The sequence below is a fragment of the Mus musculus genome, chromosome 16, assembly GCF_000001635.26.
Source record: "Mus musculus strain C57BL/6J chromosome 16, GRCm38.p6 C57BL/6J".
NCBI lineage: Eukaryota > Metazoa > Chordata > Mammalia > Rodentia > Muridae > Mus > Mus musculus.
This window is the reverse complement of record NC_000082.6, coordinates 26,503,543-26,527,199: the sequence shown is the minus strand read 5'-3', so window position 1 is coordinate 26,527,199 and position 23,657 is coordinate 26,503,543. Positions and strand designations below refer to the sequence as shown.

The 23,657-nt window shown below is 39.2% G+C and overlaps 1 protein-coding gene across 1 annotated transcript; it reads left to right on the top strand.

The window, feature by feature from the left end:
- Positions 1–428: 428 nt before the first annotated feature.
- Positions 429–23,407, top strand: Tmem207 (transmembrane protein 207). Its single transcript, NM_001101640.1, has 5 exons — positions 429–560; positions 2,375–2,412; positions 9,311–9,355; positions 10,373–10,515; positions 22,228–23,407. Exons 1-5 carry the CDS (start codon positions 486–488, stop codon positions 22,356–22,358), a joined length of 432 nt encoding a protein of 143 aa, NP_001095110.1. The 5' UTR covers positions 429–485; the 3' UTR covers positions 22,359–23,407.
- Positions 23,408–23,657: the final 250 nt, after the last annotated feature.

The following is a 23,657-nucleotide window of genomic DNA, read 5'->3' as shown; positions in this document are numbered from 1 at the left end:
TAAATTTGCTAATCTGATCACTGGAGACTCAACGCTGAGGACAACCTCCTACTCAAAATGATATGTAGGAAAAGAAGAGCAAAGATGGTCTACAAAGCATAGAAGATTGAATTAATGTATACAGTACAAGGTGTTATATAAACAATAAATAAATAAAAAGAAGAAAGAAAGAAAACCCTCACATGTTCCCTGGAATTAAATATGCACTTGAATACTGAAAGTTGTTCAAACAACCAGCTGGCTTTGCAGGTCAGCATTTAAAAGCCTTAACAAACAGTCCCTGGGTTCTGACCTTAAACTCCTTGAGCTCCTAGTACCTGTGAGCATGCAGCTAACATTCTGTCCCTGGATGCCCTTTCGTGGTCACATACTCCATCATTAATGCACACTGCAGCAGGACACATAGCATAGAGCAGCTAATATATTCTGAGAGAGTTAATTAGAGTGAGTAAGCCACAGTATCTGGGTACATCTTTCTTTTTAGCATGTCAACATCAAGTCCTTTCCGTGTCGCTTCCAAAATCGTAACTGCGGGATGCCTGTGTTTGCCACTATTCCAGGTAATCATTGATGCTTTTAGTAGCTTTTGGAGGTCTCTTTGGGGTTGATATACTGAGAATTTGTCCTTTGTGTGATTTAACTACTGCGTGTAAAGGATTCTCTTCAAGATTCTACCAGCACCCCATGATTTATATTAGTTATTTTCCAAAAATGAAAACTAGAACATCCATGGCCTCAAGTCTCATTTCTTTGTTCCTAGCTGCAATGCTGTTGAAATCCGTGATGTAAATGTACACTTTATTTTGTAATACTTTGCGATGTTTTCAAACACAGAAATACTATTGACACAAAAAATACTATGGCTCTTCTAATTTAGAAAATGTTTACCAATCTCTGCAGCTCCCTGGATTCTTGACAGTTTTTCAGTGATGACTGCTGCAGACAGAGCCATATTTAGGTTTATGTGGCTAGTCTGTGGTGGCATCTTTTTGTAACCAATAATGGCATCCTTGTATGTCTCTTACTTGAAGGCAAGGTGTCTGAAAGATCGAAGGTTGCAGCGTATTAAGACCTCCTTTCTTTATGTCATAACAGCCTGGGAGATTGGCAGCTAATGCATTGGCCCTTTGGTGGTGATAATGAGATACCACACGCTCCTTGCTAGGGTACAACAGACAGAGAAGACTGGGATGTGACTTGAAAGGGAAAGGTTGGCTTAATTTGTTTTATCTGTTAAGCTAGATCCCAAATGGTTTACATCTCGTCATAAACAAAGTTTCTTTATAGACAGAATTTGAATGCTCATTTCCTCCCGGTTAGTATGCAAATCTCTTTGCAGCATTTTAGCAAAAGAGAATACAACTCATTTTCTGTGCTTATAAATTGTTCATTACCATGCTCTCTGATGGCCAATCCATTGCTCCATATGGCATAAATACTAGGTGCTAAAAAAAAAAAAAAAAAAAAAGAAAGGCACATTTGAGATCAAGGGGAATGCACATATTAAATACAAAAACCCCAAACCTATCACTTGAAATTTGTAACAATTTATTTGTACTTATATTTACATGTGATAGTCTGGAAAAATAAATGCTTCAAGTGACCTTTCCAAGCCTCAGTGTTACATTAAGTGATGTTTGAATGTCTCATTGTACAAGAGAGTGTCAATTCATAGAGTCAAAGTAGCATACAAAAAGAGTATCTAAAAAGAAACACCTCTTTTCTTGTGATTATGGGTGTGAAATACTGTAGCCTCTAAAGTTCATCACCTAGAACTAAGAAAACTTTGTTAGATTGCTGAGGATTTTGGACCTCTCAAAGGTTATTTCTTTTCTTCTTTGATAGATGGAAGGTTTTATTTTATTTTTCCCCCCAAACAGGAATATCATGTGACCATAAATTTACGTCAGTAATTAAAAGCACTTACTTTACATGTATATTTAAATACTGTTAAAAGTTATTGATTGAGTTCTGTTTCCATTGACTGGGAATGTTATTCTTTAACATGAAAATAATAATAAATAATGACCCTCTTGCTTCTCACTTAAATGAGAAAACAGAAACTCAAGGGTCCCAATGGCTGTCTAGATCACGCAAAGTCTGTGGAGAAAACAATATACTGTTCAGATCCTGTAGTATAAAGAGGAATTTCAGTAGATTTCCTACTCCTGCTGAATTTAAGAATCTACCCAGAGACAATTTTTTTTCAATTAAAATTCTGTGTACCAACAAAAAACAATGCTGCGAAGCTTAGAGAGAGAGAGAGAAGAGGAGAAGAAAAGATGTAAAATCACACTATCTCTAGGCACTATTTTCATTAAAGGATTAGACCAATACAGTGCTTGAAGTTTATTGTTCTAAATATGTGTTTCAGCGAGTGCTCTCGGATCTATCCTGTGAAGAAAATGAAATGTAAGTAACAAAATATTGTATTTATTTAGCATTTGAAAAATTCATAGACTCAGCAGACTCAAGTCATTTTAAAGCACTAAAGATAGTCATGTTTAAACAAAATCATGATTTCTAAAAACAAAACAAACAACAACAAAAACAATAACAACCAACCAGGAAAGGTAATTGTCACTGTCATCACTTTATTGAATAATGCAGGAGTTCATGGATCTCAAGTCTTTTGTTTCTCTTGGGTTCTTCTCCTATGAGGTTTCCATAGTTGTTTAGGCACAAGAGAACTGTAAAGTTCTCTTCTTTTGCCCCCACACTGATAAGTATGATGATTCAATGAACAGTTTCAAAGCAGTTCATTTTCAAATATAACTAAATGAGCCCACATTTTATCCTGAGTTAGGTGTGCATTTCAAAGGGCGTCAGATGCGAATTGTGTGAATAATTGATTCATTTCATTACATTTTGAGACTTAATGGTTCTCAGAATTCTATTCAGGAGATGAGGAGGTGCCATTAATAATGCTGATGATGATGAATGGGAACTGTAATGCAGTGTGACTGAGCACAAGTGTCAGGAAAGCTCTTCTGCCAAGCATTGCACTCAAGGTGGGGTCCTCTGCCAGCCAGCTGTTTTCAATTATCATTGCCTGAGACTCTCCCAGCCTTGTCAGTGGGCAGTGCTTCTGAAGCAGGAGCTGTCTAAGAGCGAGCTGTCTTCAGCTCTGGAACCATTCACCGTTTCAGATCCTCTTGGTGACAGTTTCTTTAGTATGTGTTGCTCTTTCAGGTCTGCGTGCTCCTTCATTGCTGCTTCATTGCATTAATTTTTGTATCTACTGTTGTCCTATCTCTTGGGAGCCATGACTGAGTGATTCTTCATAATGTTTACTGGACTCCAGACTTCAAGGCTGCCCACATCTAGTCTCCTTATTTTCTGCTTTTGCCATAGAATAATATACACCAATGACTGGGCTGAGCCTTAAATGTTGATTCTACTATCCAATCATTGCAACAAGGAAGCTTCGGAGCCTTCTTTCCTTGATGTTGAAGGGCCTTTGAAAAAGAGGGAGATAATCGGTCCATAGCATGGTTTTAACTGATGGTTAGGTATGAGCTTTCTTTGGTAAGCCATTTTACATCTCTATGTCGGTTATAACAACGTCAAGGGAAAGCAGTAGGGCAGCCTTGAAGTCTAGAAACTGTCAGCAAGAGAATTTATTGATACATAAATCTGATTTGTTAGCTTCTAGAGTTTTGTTTCTACCGGGTTGCTGGATGTTGTGGCAGCTGATCGCAGGGTGGACAGTTGTGTGGGGCTGGCATGGCAGCGACGGGAACTCGAGAGCTCCGAACCGCTGGAGAGTTGGCAGGCTGAGAGTAGCTGGACAGAGAGTGGGAACTTGGCTGTTCTTTTTTAATATTTCCTGCAACACAAATCTACTAGTGAAAAAGATCCATAGACATGGTTAGCACTAAATATTCTTTGGAAAAGAAAAAGAAAAAACGTAAGAGAGAAGCAACTGGTCCAAAGTTCATGGGCAAAAAAAGAAAAAGACCTTATGGTTGGATGCTAGAGAGTACAGGAGAGACAATTACTAGAAGGGGGTGGGGCAGGCTCACTCTGGTGAAGGCATGGTTAAATGAAATGCATTCTGGTTAACTAGCAGCCATTATTTTTAGTACATCAACTATATTTCAAGATTTTCACAAGGAATTTTGTGCATTATTAAATGATCTACTATTAGTTCCTCTTAAATTTGCTTTAACCACTGGATATTTTTGCCATTTGGTTTGAATTAGTCTTTGTATTTCTAGATGAAATGTTTGTGTAATATTTAATGTAAATAATATATTGTTCTGCTTTGTATAATCTAAATATTATTATTGATTGTATGAAATAAAACATATTGCGGCCCCCTTCCATTTTAATTAGCTATACTTTTAATTTACTCCTCTCCTTATAAATAACCAATTACACTATCAAAGAGTACATAGTGATTCACAAAATATGAATATGATATATAAATATAAATGACTTTGTAAATTAATTGTCAGAATAGATTTTCTAATGAGATGTCCATAATCTGTTTGGCTCAGTGGGTTGAACGTTTTGTTGAATATTTGTGAAAGGTCAAGGTGTGCTGGTACATGCTTATAATCTCAGAACATTGAGGGAAGGCTGAGGCATAAAGATCTAAAGTTAAGACCAATTGGGCTACATAACCAGTTCAAGGCCATCCTGAGGTAAGAAGTGAGACCCTGCCATAGAATGTAAGGACATAACTAAATAACATAGGAAAGCAAATACCAGACAAAACTTAGACTTGTACCCAGAACTAAGAATACAGTGTTCAGTAATTTTACAAAAGGGCGTATTTATATTCAACTTTTAACTCAATTTCTTGAACACTTGGTGAAATATCTGAGGGATAAGCAGTCTGTGCTCTTTGTAGAGAGCATGCAATTTACTGTCAAGTTCTAGATGACTTGATATGCTCCTCTCCCACTTCCTAATTGTTACAGCTTAACTGCACACTGGCTCACGTTGAGAAATGATTGTTTAAAAGAACATATCCCATGGAATGTGTTATTTCATTTATTCTAAGAATATTATGAAGATGTTGTTTCTCTTATTAGCAGAACTTTCTTCAGGCTTCTTCTATACAAGGAATGGTTGTACAATTGGTGAGCAATCTCCTTCATCTATTCCTCTCCACATGACTTTCTTTCTCCCCTTCTGTTAACTGCAGGGAAGAGGAGCCCGGAGCCAGAGATCAGTCACACTGCTAAATGCCAGATTTCCAGGATTCAGTCAGCAAACTTTTTGCCTATGTTCTTTTCAGATACTCTCCGTGAACTTGCTTCCTAATTCCTTTCCAGCATTTCTTTAAAGCATTTTTGAACGGAATACTGGATGCAGATACCATACAGAGATACAGAGTACACCGTTCCCAGTTGCAGTATTATAGGGTGCTAAGGGACAAGAGGCCATTGCTAGTTCAATTCTATTTACTCTCTTGTGCCTTCAAAAAAAAAAAAAAAGCTATGCCATACAAATCATTTTACCTGTAACTGGGTTTTCTCAATTTTACAGAGAAGCAGAATAATATGTTTCCTCTTTATGTCACTGATGTTTGAACGTAAAATAATTCACATACAGCTATGCACCTGGTCCAGAATAGTTTCTGCTGGGAAACACTGGATGATGGAAACAGAGGAGCAGCCTGGGAGCCAGTAGCTCTCCAGGTTGCTTCTTGAAGTCACCATATGAACAAATTTGCAACTTCAGCTCATAGATATCCAGCACAGGGGAGATCAGTAAGGGTCAGTCTAGCCATCTGTGAAAGCGGGAATTGTTCCACAACATCCAAATGAAAAACAGCCTAGGGGCTCCAGTATACAGTGTATTTCCTTTGACATCTACTTGTAGAGACTTCTAATCATTTCAAGTGTTGCCTTAAATCTGAAAAACTAGTAACTCTTACCTTTTTCTATGCCTTTTCCTTTTTATTTGAAATTTTTAAATTAAAAAATTTAAATTATTTGTTAACTTTACATTCTAATCTCAGCCCCCTCCTCCTCCCAATCTTCCCCCTCACATGGCCCCTTCTTCCCCCCCCCCCATTTCCTCTAAGAAGGGGGAGGCCCCCTCTGGGTGCCAACTCGCTCTACATCAAGTCACTGCAGGACTATCCACACCTTCTATCACTGAGGCCAGACAAGGCAGCCCATTTAGGGGAACAGGATTCATAGAAAGTCAACAGAGACATAGACAGCCGCTGCTCCCTTTGTTGGGGGATCCGCATGAAGAACAAGCTGCACATCAGCTACAAATGTGAGGGGGGCCTAGGGAATCTCTTTAGCGTTCATACATGCATGCAATGTGTTTGAATCCAACCTATCCTGCCAACTCTCCCCCCACTTTCCTCTCCCAGCTTCTAACACTTCTCAGCCCCCTTGTGGTTTCTCTGGCTCTTTCATACCCAGTGAGTTGAGTTAGTGCTGCCTGTATGTGCATGGGTGTGGGGCTTTATTTCCTGGTGAGTGAGCTGTCTCCCAGAGCTTGCATACTCCAAGAAAAGTAGCTCTTCCTCTCCAGTGAAGAAAACAAAAGCTAGCAACTGTCAATAGCTTGTCACACAGTGTGGGACTGCATGAGCTCATTGCCCACCCATGCTGGGAATTTGTGTTTTTGATACTTTGCAGGATTTGTACATGTGGTCCCAACCATTGTTGAGTTCATGTATCCTACTGCCACTTCTGTCAAGTACGTTACATTACATCTGTCAGTTACATTACAGTTGCTCACTCCTTCTAGCTCTTACATCATTTTTTTTTTTGTTGTTGTTAGTGTTGGTTGGTTTGGCTTTGGTCTTATGCCTTTTGTTTGCTTGTTTGTTTGTTTGTTTGTTTGTTTTTCAAGACAGAGTTTCTCTGTGTAGACCAGGCTGTTCTAGAACTCGCTGTGTAGACCAAGCTGACCTCAAACTCAGAGATCCATCTGCCTCTGCCTCTCAAGTCCTGGGACTACAGGTATGGTCCACCATTGGTCTTGTTCTTTTTCTGCCTGCCCTACAGGCTCCATGATACTCTCTGAGCCAGTGTGATATAGCTACTGTAGTTAAACTTGCACACTGCACTCTTTTCCTTTTTAATTTGCTTAGTAGCTGGTTTAAGACTAACATCAGCATCCTATCCTGACTATTATTCGATGATAGTTTGAAAATATTACATTTAAAATTGGAGCCATTATAATGTGGTTAGAGTTTATTTAAGACTCAAAGGTTCCTTTTGAAAAACACAGTCTGAGAAAGAGCTGGAATCCAGGAAGAAGGAAGGATACCCCTCTAGTTAGAAGACCCATCTTCTAGCTTAAGACTTGCTCCTGAATAGCTCTGTAGGTTCTTCCTGAATTCTTCAAGTGCAGGAACTGATGTCCTGTCCTTCATACTCTGGATCTCAAGTGTGAATGATCAGAATGAAATGCACAGAACCTCCACAAGGGGGTGCAAAGGGCTCAGAAGGAGAAAACAAAATGAGGTCGGATATGTGTTAATCCTGAAATCTGTGTTAAACGGCTCAACAGTTTCAAAAAACAAACAAAATGAGGTACTCAATATTTGTGGTTGACTTTACATTATATGGACCATTGTAAATGGAAAAGGATACTAACTGACATTTCTATTTGAAGATGAAATACTCCATATTCTTAGCCAGGAGCTTAGAGGTTAAGGATCTAAAACAAGAGTTCCTGATTTGTTCATAGTTTAAGTAGAATACTATGTTTTTGAGACTGTTGCATTTTAGTACTTCAGAATTTTATCATACAACCCCCAAGACTACAAAAGTCATATGTGTGTGTGTGTGTGTGTGTAGATAGATAGAGATATAGATAGATAGAGATACATAGATAGATAGATATAGATAGATACATAGATACATAGATAATTTCAAATTATAAAAGTATTACACTACCTCAGATGAGTCTCTACAAGAACAATGAAGCCCCTTATTTGTTCAATGGTTCCTGCTTTACCAAGATGGTTTGACTATTTGACCATCGTAGTCATTCTCTGGGCTCAGCTGGTAAAATGTTCATGGTACAGGCATTAGAACCTGGGTTCAGTCCTCAGAACTGGTGACAATGACACCATGGCTCTTATAAGACTTGTCATTGGTTATTTTCAAGCTCCTTCTCCGATGTTCAATTTCCTTAGAATCCTTTCTAAAGTCCCACTCCAGTGTCCAGTTCTGTTAGGCACGTGTGTTTATGAACACTTCTAGCCTCTGAAGGTACCCCTAAATAAAAACATACCCCAAATCAAAGCTCAAAAAAGTGAATGCTCATTCAAATGTTGTTATAGTAAAAGAATTTCTTGTCTTCTTTTTTTGGCACAAAACAAAAAGCCAAATACAAACAAACAAATAAAAAACATGATGTGCCAAATATTACTTCTGACTATTGTCCTGGAACACCTAGTACACCACTTCCTGAAGAGAGCAGGGAGCCATATATTATGAATGCTGTCAAGCTATAATGTGCTCAGCTTCACTTTAAGGTTGCCTGAAGATAGCATGACTATAAATATCTCCATTTCTGAAGCTGACCAGTTTCTAGTGACCAGTACCATTGTGTGCTTCTGGGATGCCATGACAGTGTCGATGTAGCAAAGTTCTGGAGGAAGACCCTTTACTTTCAGAACACTAAGCCTCCCAGCATGGACAAGGGCAAAAAGCCACCACATTCTTCACCAAAATGCCACAAAACAGTCTCTAGGCCACATGCTGAAATTCTGCTCCACTTGGGCCAAGTCTGCACAGTTTAAATCACTCTTGATAACAAAGTCTTCCATATTCTTTCTAGAATAGCCCTTTAAGCTACACTTAAAGCATTCCACTGATTTCCAAATTCAAAGTCTCAATATCTACATTCTTTCAAACAAAAGCATGAACAGGCCTATTACTTCAATATCCTCATCCCTGGTACCAACTAGAGTTGAACAACACCTCAGAAGTTAGTCCCACCTTGGAGAATTTGAATTATAAAGGGCTCCATCTGGACGGCTGAAAAAGGAGAATGAGAATGGTGGAGTGCTTCTGACATTTTGTCCTTAACATGTTCCTAACTTAACTCTCCATGCTTCAGAATATCTGCTTCTAGAATCAACACTATCACAATGAAAAATCTTATTTACGCATCTAGTGCAAATCTGCTTGTCTTCTTGGTACCTTGAATGATGTAGAGATTAGGTCAATATTTCTTAGTATATTGGGAACTGATTTGTAGGCGAGTGAGTAGGTGGGTATTCTGGGAAATTGGATGTGTTGAGTATAAAGTTTAAGGCCCAAAGAATAGTCTTTTGTTGACAAAATTTAGACACTTACTGCTCTTTCTGTATTACTAGGTGTGTAAATTATGACGAGCGATATCCTGATGGCTGGTATATCTGGTAAGGCTCTCTTCAAACTGTTTTATAAAGCATGTGGCTGTCTATCCACACTTCACGCACACATGAAATAGCCATGTCCATCAAATTTTGTCTCATTACAGACATTCTCTCCTGTCTCTGTCATTTTTCTCCCTACCCCCATGAGGAACACTGAACCTTGGGGACACAGGTATGATATACTTGCCCAATTCAGATCTGCACACTCTATAGTCTCTTTCTTTATAAGCTGATGAGTGATTAGTTTAAGACTAGCGTCAGCATCCTGGGGAAACACAGTTGAAGGAAAATTGAGTGTATATAAGTCAATAGCTACAGAAATATCAGTTTCAGGGGGCAGTGTTTGCTAAATGCCTCCTATGATGAAGAATGTACTGTTTTTAAGACTCAGAATTTATTCTATAGCTAGAGTTTGTTAATGATAAAATAATTATTCCCTCTTGAAAACTTTCTAAATGATTCTTCCACTTCTGGTTGTAAAAGCCATCCAACATAGCCAAATGTATCTTTAATGAGATATTCCTCCAGAATATTTAAAACAGTTCTTCTAACTCCCTAAATCCAAACTTGAGTATTCTCCAAAATTAACATTAACAAGTCTGTTAATAAAATGTTTAATTTCTCAAAGACAGAGACCCTATGTTCTGTATCTTGAATCCTTAACCCCAATATCTCACATAGGTATATTTGTTTAAATACTAATTGATCAAATAGATAGAAAGTTGAATAAAAGAAGAAGGAAACAACAAGGAAAAGAAGATAAGAAGGAAAGAGTGGCTTCACATTTTACATTAACCCTCCAATTTTCAAGGAACAAATTAGTGCTACCAGCTATCAGCACCAGCCCCCTCTGAGGACACTGGCAATGCAGGGTGATAGTGGATTCCTCCAAGAACTTGACATTGCCGTTTGCCTTCATTTGCTTAACCATAGCTGAGACCCTGTGTACTTCCCAGACAGTGGCAGACACTTGGACTCCTACACTCCTCCTCACTTCTCCTCTCTTACTTTTGGTGCCAGGTTCTTCTTGCTGATTTTCTTAGTGGTTCTCCTTTGTGGAGTAGTGCTTTTCTGTCTTCAGTGCTGGCTGAAAAGGTGCGGAATCAATCCTCCCAGACGCACCATGGCTGTTTTTGCTGTTGGAGACTTGGATCCTGTTTATGGTGAGTTGTTGACATCCTTCCGGGTTCCCCTACGAAATCGGGAAAAAATATTGTTCCAAAGCAGATCTACACACTTAGAAAATGCATAACTATTGGGAGACTCAAAGGCATGTATTAAAGAGAGAGCGTAGAAGATCGAATCCGAAAAGAAAAGAGACAGCAGAGAGTACATAAGCCTCATGGACTCATGTCAGAGAATGATATAAGAGCCTAAGCAGTGTGTTCAATCAACAAACGAATAGAAATGTGCAGAGGTAAAAACTCCAAATGAGTGGGAGAGCTTATAGTTTAGAAGAGTGTCTCTTTGCTTTGATATCACCCTTTCCTACCCTGTAGTTAGAGTCGTAATTACCAAGCCTTTGCCAACTCACTTAACTCATCACAAATAACACTGAACCATGTTTTCTGAAGTAACAGCTGCCAATGGAGAGTCTGAAACCGTAAGGATTGGACACAAGACAGTCAGCTCTGCTGTACTTTCCCGCAAAACCTCTAAGGAATCCTGATTCTGGCAGCGCACATCCTACCTGTTCTATCCAAAATTATAGCTTGGTCATCATTTTCCAGTTTTCACACAGGGAAGAAAAGGGGGAGGGGAGAGTTAGTGGAAGCAGTCCGTTTTATCTGTAACAGAGTGGAAAAACACTTGACGACTTCTGTGTGGCTATAACTGGTTGTCATTTCTTCACTGTAAGCATTGTTCTTTTATCTAGAGATGGCAAGAATTTTCCCTGCCAGGTTGTACGTTATCACACAGCTGACCAAAGAGTTCTTTTTTTTTTTTTTAATTTTTTTAATTAGGTATTTTCCTCATTTACATTTCTAATGCTATCCCAAAAGTCCCCCATACCCTCCCCCCAATCCCCCACCCATCCACTCCCACTTCTTGGCCCTGGCGTTCCCCTGTACTGAGGCATATAAAGTTTGCACGACCAATGGGCCTCTCTTTCCACTAATGGCCGACTAGGCCATCTTCTGATACAGATGCAGCTAGAGACACGAGCTCCGGGAGGTACTGGTTAGTTCATATTGTTGTTCCACCTATAGGGTTGCAGATCCCTTTAGCTCCTTGGATACTTTCTCTAGCTCCTCCATTGGGGGCCCGGTGATCCATCCAATAGCTGACTGTGAGCATCCACTTCTGTGTTTGCTAGGCCCCGGCATAGTCTCACAAGAGAAATTAAGATTTAACTTGGCTACCTTTCAGCAACTTGAGCCAGTGTGGAATTTTCAATACCTAAAACAGAGAAGCAAACAATTAGGTTAATAGAAAAAAATAAAAACAAAAACCTGAAGGACTTTAACTTCCAAGTGTAGTATTAAGGGTCTGTGGGACGTTCAGCCACAAAACAGACAAGTATACCACTACCCCGGCCCTTCACAATGCTCAGGGAACATTGCAGAAGAGAGGGCCAAAAGACTGTAAGAGCCAGAATCCAGGAAGAACTGGCACAAAACAGTGTCTTTTAGAGATGACAGGGTGCTGCACTCAGGAATCCCGGGCAGCAGTGGCTCTCTGCACATGGTCAAGCCAGTTAGTGTTCCAGCATGGAAAGGGGAGAGGTATGCAGGATCCGGTTCCTAGATGAGGAGCTACTGACAACTAATGGCTTCTGCAGGACGGTGGAGTAAAATTTTCTTATACTTTAGGCACCTGGTAGGCCAACCATGCTCCAATGGATGCTCTCTACCAATGGGTCAGAAATGAGACTAGGTGGGTTATTAAAAATAAACAAGGAGGACAGGATGTTCAGAGTAGGTTAGGGAGGTAGGGGTAAAGCTGGGAATGGTGGGGAGGTAGAGGTGGACCTGGGAATAGTAGAGAGATGGGGATGGATCTGAGAATGGGTGGGAGGTGGGTGTGGACCTGGGAATGGTGGGAGGTGGGTGTGGACCTGGGAATGGTGGGAGTTGGGGGTGGACCTGGGAATGGTTTCCAGAAGTTGTTGGAGTAACTATGATCATTTACACATGAACTAATTTTCAAAGAATTAACAAAAATATATTAAAAAGAAAAATATTTAGTGATTCTTATTTTCTATAAATTTCCAAGCCTGAAGTCACTACTTAAACAACGATAAGCCACTATCAATTTAAGAAATTGTTGTTTGGAAAGGATAATTAAATTCTACAATAACAAATTGATCTTTCTCCTAAAATAAAAATCACTTTTCATATAGTATCAAGAGAATTATGGTCACTAGACCTAACAAAATGTTTGCCAAAGGGATATTCATGGAAATATTGACCTCTTTTTCTTTATTTAAATACTTATCTAAAAATGTGATTTTCATTCTACCAAGTAAACTTTTATTTCTAAAGGAGAGCTCATAGCCTTATTTTTTTGGCCCTTTTCTCTCTGTGAGGAAAACTTAGGCTACCTAAAATCTTAAGAAAAGTCACTTGCTATATTTTAAATATCTTACTTCTGGACTATTGTGTTACAAGTTTTTAAAGACTGTTGTTGTAGAAATGGTTATATAATATTTTCCTACTTGCTACATGGCGTTTCACATACCTGATATTAAACTTGCCTGAATAGCTTCAGATTAGGAAAAAAAAAACACATTATATCTAACACATTGCCTCAATAACATGCAGAGATGGCCCTAACACCTGGCCCTTAAAATTACCGAATCTGATTAGGCTGAAATCATTGTAAACATAAGTAAATAAATAAATAAATTGATAGATAAATAATAAAGAGAAGAAAAAGTTGTCTTCTACAAAGGGTAATGTTTACTTCAAGTCTACCAAGTCCTAAGCAATAATTTGAGACTTTTCAGATCTTATCTCTAGTTCATAAAGGTCTACTTCAGAATGTGATCGTCAGTTCTCTCAGGGGCTATTTCTTCTCTCTCTCCTAGTCAATATATTAGTAGACCTTTGATATGAAATGGAAGTAGGTAGCTTTTAAAGTCAGATATGACTACTCATATTCTAGCCCCCTTATCCCATGATAGGAAGCACGGCTTATGAACATTCTTGTAGTTAAAGGGCCACCCCTGAGGGTGGGTATTGCAGTCTAGGATCCGAATTCCTGCCACTTCCCATCCTTTCTCTCAAGCCTAGTGTTAAAGGTTCCGGTTCTTGCATTTAAAGAAATATCTAACTACTCTTGTGGTGTCTCTTCTATCTCTCTGCATCTTGGAGGACAGAGGCTCAACTGCTTCTTCTCATTTATATTTCTCTTACCAACTCAGAGTGGGTAACTGATGATAGGTAGGGACTACCTTCTGCTCCTCCCCTAACCTGTCTGAGGTTGCTCACCCTGCTGAGAAGGCAGTCTTTAATGCAGTGTTGACCAAAAGGCATGCCTTTTGGTATTCTTATTTCTCTTTGCTAGGACAAAATACAAGAGAGCAATTTAGGCAGTGGTAAACTCTATTACCCTAGGGATTGTTAGCTAATAATCTCAGGAAGTAAATTCCAGAGATTATCTTAAGATAATTCACATCCTAGACCCACACTACACTAATACACTAGATGATAATTTCATTATGTATTTATACTCTGAATATATCTGCTTCCTTTTTAAGTATTTACTATTTCGGGAAATGAGAGCCTTCCCTGATCTTGAAGTTCCTGCAAAACACTGTAAGGATAAAATGAACTATATCTACCTCCATATCTCTTATAAAGGATGCACTCACAGCAACTTTGATGTGTGAGTTTTATACACATCCTCTAATAAGAAAGGGGAATAAATAGATAAAAATCGCTTGAGTGACATTGATGAGCTATGAGAATACAGATTAGGGCTCCTGACTCACTTTCATCTCTGACACACAGAGGATGTCCTCCTACCCTAGGACCCAGGATGTAGAAAGTGGGTCATTGGAAGCATCTTCATGGATGTAATGCATTTGATGTATTAGCCCTCAGTTACTCCTGGACCTTTATTTTATTTCTTCAAAAGTTATTTCACTTTAATACCACTACTTATTGCATATATTAATTGAAATTGCTCCGTTATTTTGACATAAAGGGTCAAAGATGTGACACTCGGGATCTTGCAAACATTGCCCTCAAAAACGAAAAGCCAAGAGGAAAATTTTAACTGATGATTAAAGGCTAAAACTGTCTGAACTTTGCTATTACTAAAATATCTAAAACAGGCAATTTTTAAAATATGTAGCATTTCCTGCCAATACTACATTGCTTGGGTTACCAATTTATTAGATTAGACATATGAAAGAGAAAAAAGCAGCAAAGGCTCTGCATCCTTCTAAGGAACCTTTAGGGAAGGTGTTGCCAGCAGAGTCCATAGCAATGTCTGATGAGATGTTAGCTCTGAGAAAGGTCCCTGGGATCTCAGCCAAACACAGGAGGTGAGAGGAGCATCTTCTGCTCCATCAATGGCGTCTTTTCACAGTACTCTGCTGACTCAGTGCTCAGATAAATGGATCCTACTTCTTTCTTAGGACCTTTGCACTTGCATGAGATATTCTAGGGTCAAATGCTTCTCTGTGTGGTCACTGGGTCCAATAGAGGAGACCTTGACATTTAATGCACTCAGTCTTCCCTGTTGTGTCCATGCTTGCTATGGGAAGTTCATTATTCATGGAAAAGGAAGAAATAATAACTCTGGTGGGCCCCATGGTGTATCCACTGAGTTCATCTTATCAAGTCCTACTGGTTAGTACCTTGGCACATGAACGTCTTTGGGATGCCAATTCAATTAAAAAAAAATATGTAAGCAGTGAGGATCTTAATACAGTCCTATTGGTACTCCTCTGAAAAGAGTTTAACATGGAGACAGGAACATAATAGAGAGAAGATGCTGTGAAGACATGAGGGGAAGATAGCCATCTGCAAGCTGAGGAGGACAGTCTTAGAAGACAGGAGCCCTGCCAATTCTAGATCCTGAATATCTCCTCCAGAATCATGAGGAAAGGATTCTGCTGATAAAGTCATCCAGCTTGTGGTACTTTTCTGTGGCAGCCCTTAGCAAACTCATTTAGAATCTCAGCAGGGGAAGGTTTGCCTGAAAATAGAAGGAATTCAAGAAGTTCAGGAGCTAAGGAAATAGAAGATAAGGAGCAAGAATCTTAGTTTAGTATTGGCTATGAATGAAGCTTTGTGGCCATCGGTTCATTTCATAGAGATTTTAAACCATCCCTTTCTGTTCTGCTGTGTGGGCACCTCCAGCCAGACTCTCCTAGGCAGTTTTCCTTTCTTTATCATCCTTATTCCTACACTACACTGCCTTCCACGTCCAGCTCTGCTACAAATCAGGACCATATGTACTCAGCCGCTTAGGTCTTCTTCTTTTTTTTTTATTAGGTATTTTCCTCGTTTACATTCTCAATGCTATCCCAAAAGTCCGCCATACCCACCCCCCAACCCCTACCCACCCACTCCCCCTTTTTGGCCCTGGGGTTCCCCTGTACTGGGGCATATAAAGTTTGCAAGTCCAAAGGGCCTCTTTTTCCAGTGATGGCCAACTAGGCCATCTTTTGATACATATGCAGCTAGAGACAAGAGCTCCGGAGTACTGGTTAGTTCATATTGTTGTTCCACCTATAGGATTGCAGTTCCATTTAGCTCCTTGGGTAATTTCTCTAACATTGGGGGCTGAGTGACCCATCCAATAGCTGACTGTGAGCATCCACTTCTGTGTTTGCTATCCCCCGGCATCGTCTCACAAGAGACAGCTATATCTGGGTCCTTTCATCAAAATCTTGCTAGTGTATGCAATGGTGTCAGCGTTTGGAAGCTGATTATGGGATGGATCCCTGCATATGGCAATCACTAGATGGCCCATCCTTTCGTCACAGCTCCAAATTTTGTCTCTGTAACTCCTTCCATGGGTGTTTTGTTCCCATTTCTAAGAAGGGGCAAAGTGTCCACACTTTGGTCTTTGTTCTTCTTGAATTTCATGCGTTTAGCAAATTGTATCTTATATCTTGGGTATCCTAAGTTTCTGGGCTAATATCCACTTATCAGTGAGTACATATTGTGTGAGTTATTTTGTGATTGGATTACCTCACTCAGGATGGTGCTCTCCAGGTCCATCCATTTGCCTAGGAATTTCATAAATTCATTCTTTTTAATAGCTGAGTAGTACTCCATTGTGTAAATGTACCGCATTTTCTGTATCCATTCCTCTGTTGAGGGGCATCTGGGTTCTTTTCAGCTTCTGGCTATTATAAATAAGGCTGCTATGAATATAGTAGAGCATGTGTCCTTCTTACCAGTTGGGGCATCTTCTGGATATATGCCCAGGAGAGGTATTGCAGGATCCTCTGGTAGTACTATGTCCAATTTTCTGAGGAACAGCCAGACTGATTTCCAGAGTGGTTGTACAAGTTTGCAATGCCACCAACAATGGAGGAGTGTTCCTCTTTCTCCACATCCTTGCCAGCATCTGCTGTCACCTGAGTTTTTGATCTTAGCCATTCTGACTGGAGTGAAGTGGAATCTCAAGGTTGTTTTGATTTGCATTTCCCTGATGGTTAAGGATGTTGAACATTTTTTCAGGAACTTCTCAGTCATTCGGTATTCCGCAGGTGAAAATTCTTTGTTTAGCTCTGAGCCCCATTTTTTAATGGGGTTATTTGATTTTCTGGAGTCCACCTTCTTGAGTTCTTTATATATATTGGATATTAGTCCCCTATCTGATTTGGGATAGGTAAATATCCTTTCCCAATCTGTTGGTGGCCTTTTTGTCTTATTGACGGTGTCTTTTGCCTTGCAGAAGCTTTGCAATTTTATGAGGTCCCATTTATCGATTCTCGATCTTATAGCACAAGCCATTGCTGTTCTATTCAGGAATTTTTTTCCCTGTACCCATATCGTCGAGGCTTTTCCCTACTTTCTCCTCTATAAGTTTCAGTGTCTCTGGTTTTATGTGGAGTTCCTTAATCCACTTAGATTTGACGTTAGTACAACGAGATAGGAATGGATCAATTCGCATTTTTCTACATGATAACCTTCAGTTGTGCCAGCACCATTTGTTGAAAATGCTGTCTTTTTTCCACTGGATGGTTTTAGCTCCCTTGTCAAAGATCAAGTGACCATAGGTGTGTGGATTCATCTCTGGGTCTTCAATTCTGTTCCATTGGTCTACTTGTCTGTCACTATATTCTACCTATTCAACATTGTACTTGAAGTCCTAGCCAGAGCAATTAGACAACAAAAGGAGATCAAGGGGATACAAATTGGAAAGGAAGAAGTCAAAATATCACTTTTTGCAGATGATATGATAGTATATATAAGTGACCCTAATAATTCCACCAGAGAACTCCTAAGCCTGATAAACAGCTTCAATGAAGTAGCTGGATATAAAATTAGCTCAAAGAAGTCAATGGCCTTTCTCTACACAAAGGATAAACAGGCTGAGAAAGAAATTAGGGAAACAACACCCTTCTCAATAGTCACAAATAATATAAAATACCTTGGCGTGACTCTACCTAAGGAAGTGAAAGATCTGTATGATAAGAACTTCAAGTCTCTGAAGAAAGAAATTAAAGAAGATCTCAGAAGATGCAAAGATCTCCCATGCTCATGGACTGGCAGGATCAACATTGTAAAAATGGCTATCTTGCCAAAAGCAATCTACAGATTCAATGTGATCCCCATCAAAATTCCAACTCAATTCTTCAACGAATTAGAAAGGGCAATCGGCAGATTCATCTAGAATAACAAAAAACCTAGGATAGCAAAAACTCTTCTCAAGGATAAAAGAACCTCTGGTGGAATCACCATGCCGGACCTAAAGCTGTACTACAGAGCAATTGTGATAAAAACTGCATGGTATTGGTATAGCGCTTAGGTCTTCTTAAGTGTGATCAGCTGTGAGCCAGCTTCTCACTTGCTCTTGCCCCTTTCTGTCAGGCTTTAGTACTAGAGTTATGTAGCTGTTTGTCTCCACCACTTGAATTAGGAGTAGAATGACACCTTATCTGAACTCCTTGTCAGCTTCAGAAGGTTACCTGTTATTTTAATAATGTTTTGGGAGCTTGACTCTAACTGGTAATTGAAGAGAAAGTACAGAAGATTTGCAATCATTTCCTCTCCCATTCCCTTTCCCGTTCCCCCTTCCCAACCTATGTGGAGAATAAGAGCACACAGTGAGTCACTTCTTAAAGGAATCCATGCAAGTTTTAACTATCAGCAGGTCAAGGATCCCATCTGTTATGGCTAGTACATTCCATAATGTAGAGTGAGGACCATAAAATAGTGAAATAGACATCACAGTGACTTCAAAATTACATATTTTAATATATATTTAAAATTATATACATATATAATTTCAGTTTGTTGGATTGTATTTTAGTTTATGTTTGAAAAGTAATGTCACGTAACTTTTACAAGATATTAACACCAAAAATAATTCACTAAAAATGGGGTAAAATGTGACTTAATGGAAAGTAAGGCTGTAGAACTGAAAGGCTGAATCGAAGCTCATTTTAATAAGGAAGTAAGCATTTAATGCTCTGATGGGAGATGAATAGAAGGTTTGAGAGATGAATGGAAAACAGTTAAGGCTGGGGTTAGGTAAGAGCCTAACACTCATTGGAAGAGATGGGAGGAGACAACTGTACCTCTGTTTGTCACACATTAATGAACACTGGTAGTTTACTCTGAAGTCAACATTGCATCCCTGATAAGGATCTCCAACTCTGCTTCCTCCAGGGATGCTCACTCTGCCTTAGCCCCTCAGGGCTGATGGTCCAGGTATCCTGACTTCCAGCTATGCAGTTTCTCTAGCCCCATCCTTTTCTGCAGCTTCACAGACTTTTTTTTTTTTTCAGAAGAAAAAAAGAAATAAAAGAAGTGCTGGTTGTTTTGCCAGCAGTGATTCAATGTGAGTTTCCTTGATTGGTAAGAGCAAGGATGACTGCAGACCTGGACAAGTAGCAAGCCTTTACATAGTCAACTCTCTCACCTGTAGGTGTCTCTGGATTCTTTTATTACAGGATCTATTAGAGTTTCTTTGTGTAGTTTATATTCTATATGTAAATACCCTATGGCATGTTAGGATGGGAAGGCAACATACTTCATTCCCACATTTCTGCTAATGGCAGATGAGTCAGCATTTTGCAGGTGTGCACACCTCCACTCTCATTTGCTCTCCCAGAGGGTTCTCTGCAAAATCATTGCTACCATTCTCAACATGCTGAAGATGCAGAAACAGAGACATTTGAAGATGAAGCCTCCCTGTTAGTGTACCATAGAACCGTGTATGACTCATGTTCAGGCTCTCTAGCCTTTCCTCTCTGTGTGAGGAAAGAGCGATCAAACAGGGAAAGATGACCAGGCATGGTGATTCGTATCTGCAATCTCAGTACTCAGGAGATACAAGCAGGAAGACTGAACATTCCACCTTGGCCTCGGCAACAGATTAAGTTCAAAGCCAGGTGGCACTAGGCAGTGAGATTTCCTCCTTCCCCATTTCCCAGTGCTCCAATGAGGACAGAAAAGGAATCAGTGAAAAGTATGTTAAAGTAAGTCAAGTCTGTTACAATTATTATCAATCACATGTGAAATGTGGACTCATTACAATTACTCATTAATGAATGTGTGGGTTTTACAAAATTGAATAAGAAATGAGTTCTTTAACCAGCAAGTTTTCCGGCAAAGCCATAGGGTTTTCCCAATACACTTAAAATGAGTTGAGATGTTAAAAGGTAAACATAAGGCTGATAAGATGGCTCGGTACCAGGCAATTGCTGACAAGCCTGAGGACCCCAGTTCAATCTCTGGGGATCCACATGGTGGACAGGAAAGAGGGGACTTCAGCAAGTTGTCCTCTGACCTCCATATATGCCTTATATATGCTTTAATTAATTAACCAATAAAACACCTATGGTTTACATAACAACCATAAAAGTAACAGGGAAATTGTAGTGTAAGGATCCTATTTCTTCACCACAGGGACAAATTGTCAGAATCATATCACCCAGATCACAATATTGATGACAGCAGGATAAATCAATTAAAACTAACATAAATAATACATGTGTCAAGCCACTGGTCAAACCTTCCCAGGAAGCAGGCTAAGTTTGAGCTAAATTTGCACTGACTTCATCAGCAGCCATCTACTAGGAATGTAGCTACTGTTCATGGACATGTTTTGCATGGAGGTAATTATTGAGGTAAGGAGATCAACTTTAATTCTGTTTGAATGCATACACCAGCCTAGCTGACCTCAGTCCAAGCTTATGTACTTCAAAGGTTTTATCTCATGATATTTTTATTTAGTGATTTTTGTCATATCTAATAAATCATTAAATATGCATTAAAGGTGCATTGATAAGAAGATAATGTTACAGATTTAAATTGCTATATGTTTTCTTAGCATGGCACCATATTTGATGCTACAAAAGAGCAGTAATTAATCCTTTGCCATATCCCTGGCTCACTTTAAATGCTATACATGTATTGTTTACCTTTTTTTTTTACTTCAGAAAAAAATGAAACTTTTTCTAAGTTTCTTTCTTCAGAAAATTAATGTTCCTTTTACAGAGATAGATACCATTCTTATCCTTTTGCTAAAGAAAAGTGAGCTAAGTAAATATAATACCTTATAATATAATAACAGCATGGAGGTGGATTGGTCAATTAAAAATCCATTCTAAGAAAAATACTGGAGAATGAAGAGACACATATTTAATGCATTTCAGTTTTCACTATCCATACAAAGTAATCCTTTTGGTAATGTGCATATGGGTTCCAGGAGTGAACTAATGTCTAGCAGTCTGAATTCTGCTGGTAACTATGGCATGTTCTTTGTAGTCTTCTGGATGCTACCAAGTCTGAGTGAGGCCTTCAAGGAAGATGAGTGAACCTCTTCTAGGAGACGACAAGAGGAAACAATTTTGACTTTGTAGCCTGTACAGTTTCATGGGGGAGGAATGACCTTGCCATTATTACTCAAAAGCAGATATAGTCAATATGTAAATATTTGGGAATGCTTGTGTTTTCTTTAAAGTTAATATATAAAAATGTCAATGAAATTCAGAGTTAGACAAATACCCAGGATAAAAAGAATAAGTATGCAAAAGAGAGGGCTATAAAATATTACTATTGATTTTTTTTCCAATGACTCAAAAATAGTCCTTCAAGGAAATACTTTTTTCTAAAACAGCCACTGGAAAAAATTCAAGGTCTCTCAAGGTTACAACTTTGGAAAAGAAATGTTAGTTGAATTGCTGTATTATAGATAATCTTTTTGTAAGAATATCCATTCAAAAGCTTTTCCTTAATTTCTAATGTCTTTATTATGTGTGCATTTTAAGTGCAAACTTGTTACAGCTTATCTCAACATGCTTACTGCTTACTACAATGAAACGCTGCATTATTTGTATTTATGGCATTTTGAGAACCTAAACATGACAGGAGGCTTTAATAACAGCCTAATGTCCCTAGTGACACTTGGGTTTCCTGTGAGGAGACCTTCAGCAAAGACAGCATTAGTATTTAGAGGAATCATGTTCATATCAGAGAACATTTCTTTCTGGTTTCGGTTGTTACAATGTAACTGTTTCCAGGCAGATTAATCAGTAATGGCATGAGCTGATCATTCTGGGAAATTTGCTCCTCACACTAACTCAGCTATCACTGTGGCGAGAAAGGTGGCTGTAAGTGGTTTTCTCAAGGGCACAAATAAATTTCTGTTGCTCCAGTGATCCAAGAAAGGACAGATTTCATCTCCTCCGTGCACTGCCCGTCACCTGGGAGATGACACCCCTTCTTTTTTTCCAGGTGCAGAAATGGCTGGAAGTCCAACATCTGGAATCTGCCATCCTACTCAAAACACTGAACTGTGCTCTGCTCCCTGCTTTGGTGCTTTAGGTCCTCCACCGCCATATGAAGAAATTCTAAAAGCAAACTGATTTTATCCAGATGCAGCAGCTATATTTGTATATACAGTGAATTTTAGGCACAATTCTTTGGCTTAGTTGAAATTCCTGGAGACCTGCTGTAGAAACAAGCAGACAAAAGAGTGGAGGGGATGGCAGGAAGAAACACTGGCCCTAGTGATGTTTTAGTGAGCGAGCAGTCTCTGGAGCATTGCTTTGTTACACTTTTAGACTAGATAACTTGGCATTTTAGTTCTTAAGGAGGCAGAAATAGGTGCAAACACTTGCATTAGTTTGACCTCCCACTGTCTTCCACATGATATTTGATGCCCTGACATCTCCATCTTCATTCAGCCTCTACTAGAGAGTCAGTGTAAAATAAATAATTTAACAGTGGCTCACACATAGATTTGGGTGTGGCTAGAGGGAGAATATTTGAGTTGAATTTGAAATGAAAGAAGAGGAAGAAAATCCTATTTGAAATTGATGGAGGAAAATAAATGAAAAGGAAGAGGAAAGATCACAAGACTCAATACGAGAACTTTTATTCCCCACTGGAGCAGAGAGAAAGTGCACCAGGAAGCAGAAGATGCCAAAGATATAAACTGTAGGTAATGATGCTGTGTGGAGAGTGGGGGAAGGGTCTCATTGTCCTTGTGGAATGTGATCTCTAGAGCCTAGTCTTTCCCAGGTTCCTCAGGATTTGCATTTATTGAAACAACATAAGAAGAAATTCTGTTTTAGATGCTGCTTAACCAAGGCAAGGACAACATTTAATTGGGGCTGGATTACAGGTTCAAAGGTTCAAACAATTATCATCAAGGCAGGAATGTAGAATGACCAGGCAGGCATGGTACAGGAGCTAAGACTTCTACATCTTCATCTGAAGGCTACTTTCAGAATTGGCTTCCAGGCAGCTAGGAAGCCCATACCTACAGTGACACACCTAATCCAACAAGACCACACCTACTTCAACATGGCCACACCTTCTATTAGTGCCACTCCTTGGTCTGAGCACAGATAACCCATAACAGATGCCCTTTTTCAGCTTGAAGTCTCTGACAGAAGTAGCAATGAGAGATTTCCAAGCATCCCTTGGCAGGGGCAGAGGCAGGGGAAAGAAGAAAAATTCCATGCCAGATTTCACACTAGGTAGCGAGTTTGCTTCATAAAATCATGTACAAATTCACCTGATTGTTAATTAAACTTAACTAAATCTAACTCCAGTCTTTTCTCAATTACCTTACTGAAGAGTTTCCAAACTTCCTACAGCTCAGTAAAAAACTTGTGCCTTCTGTTTGTATTACTTCGTATAAATATGTCATCTGAAAG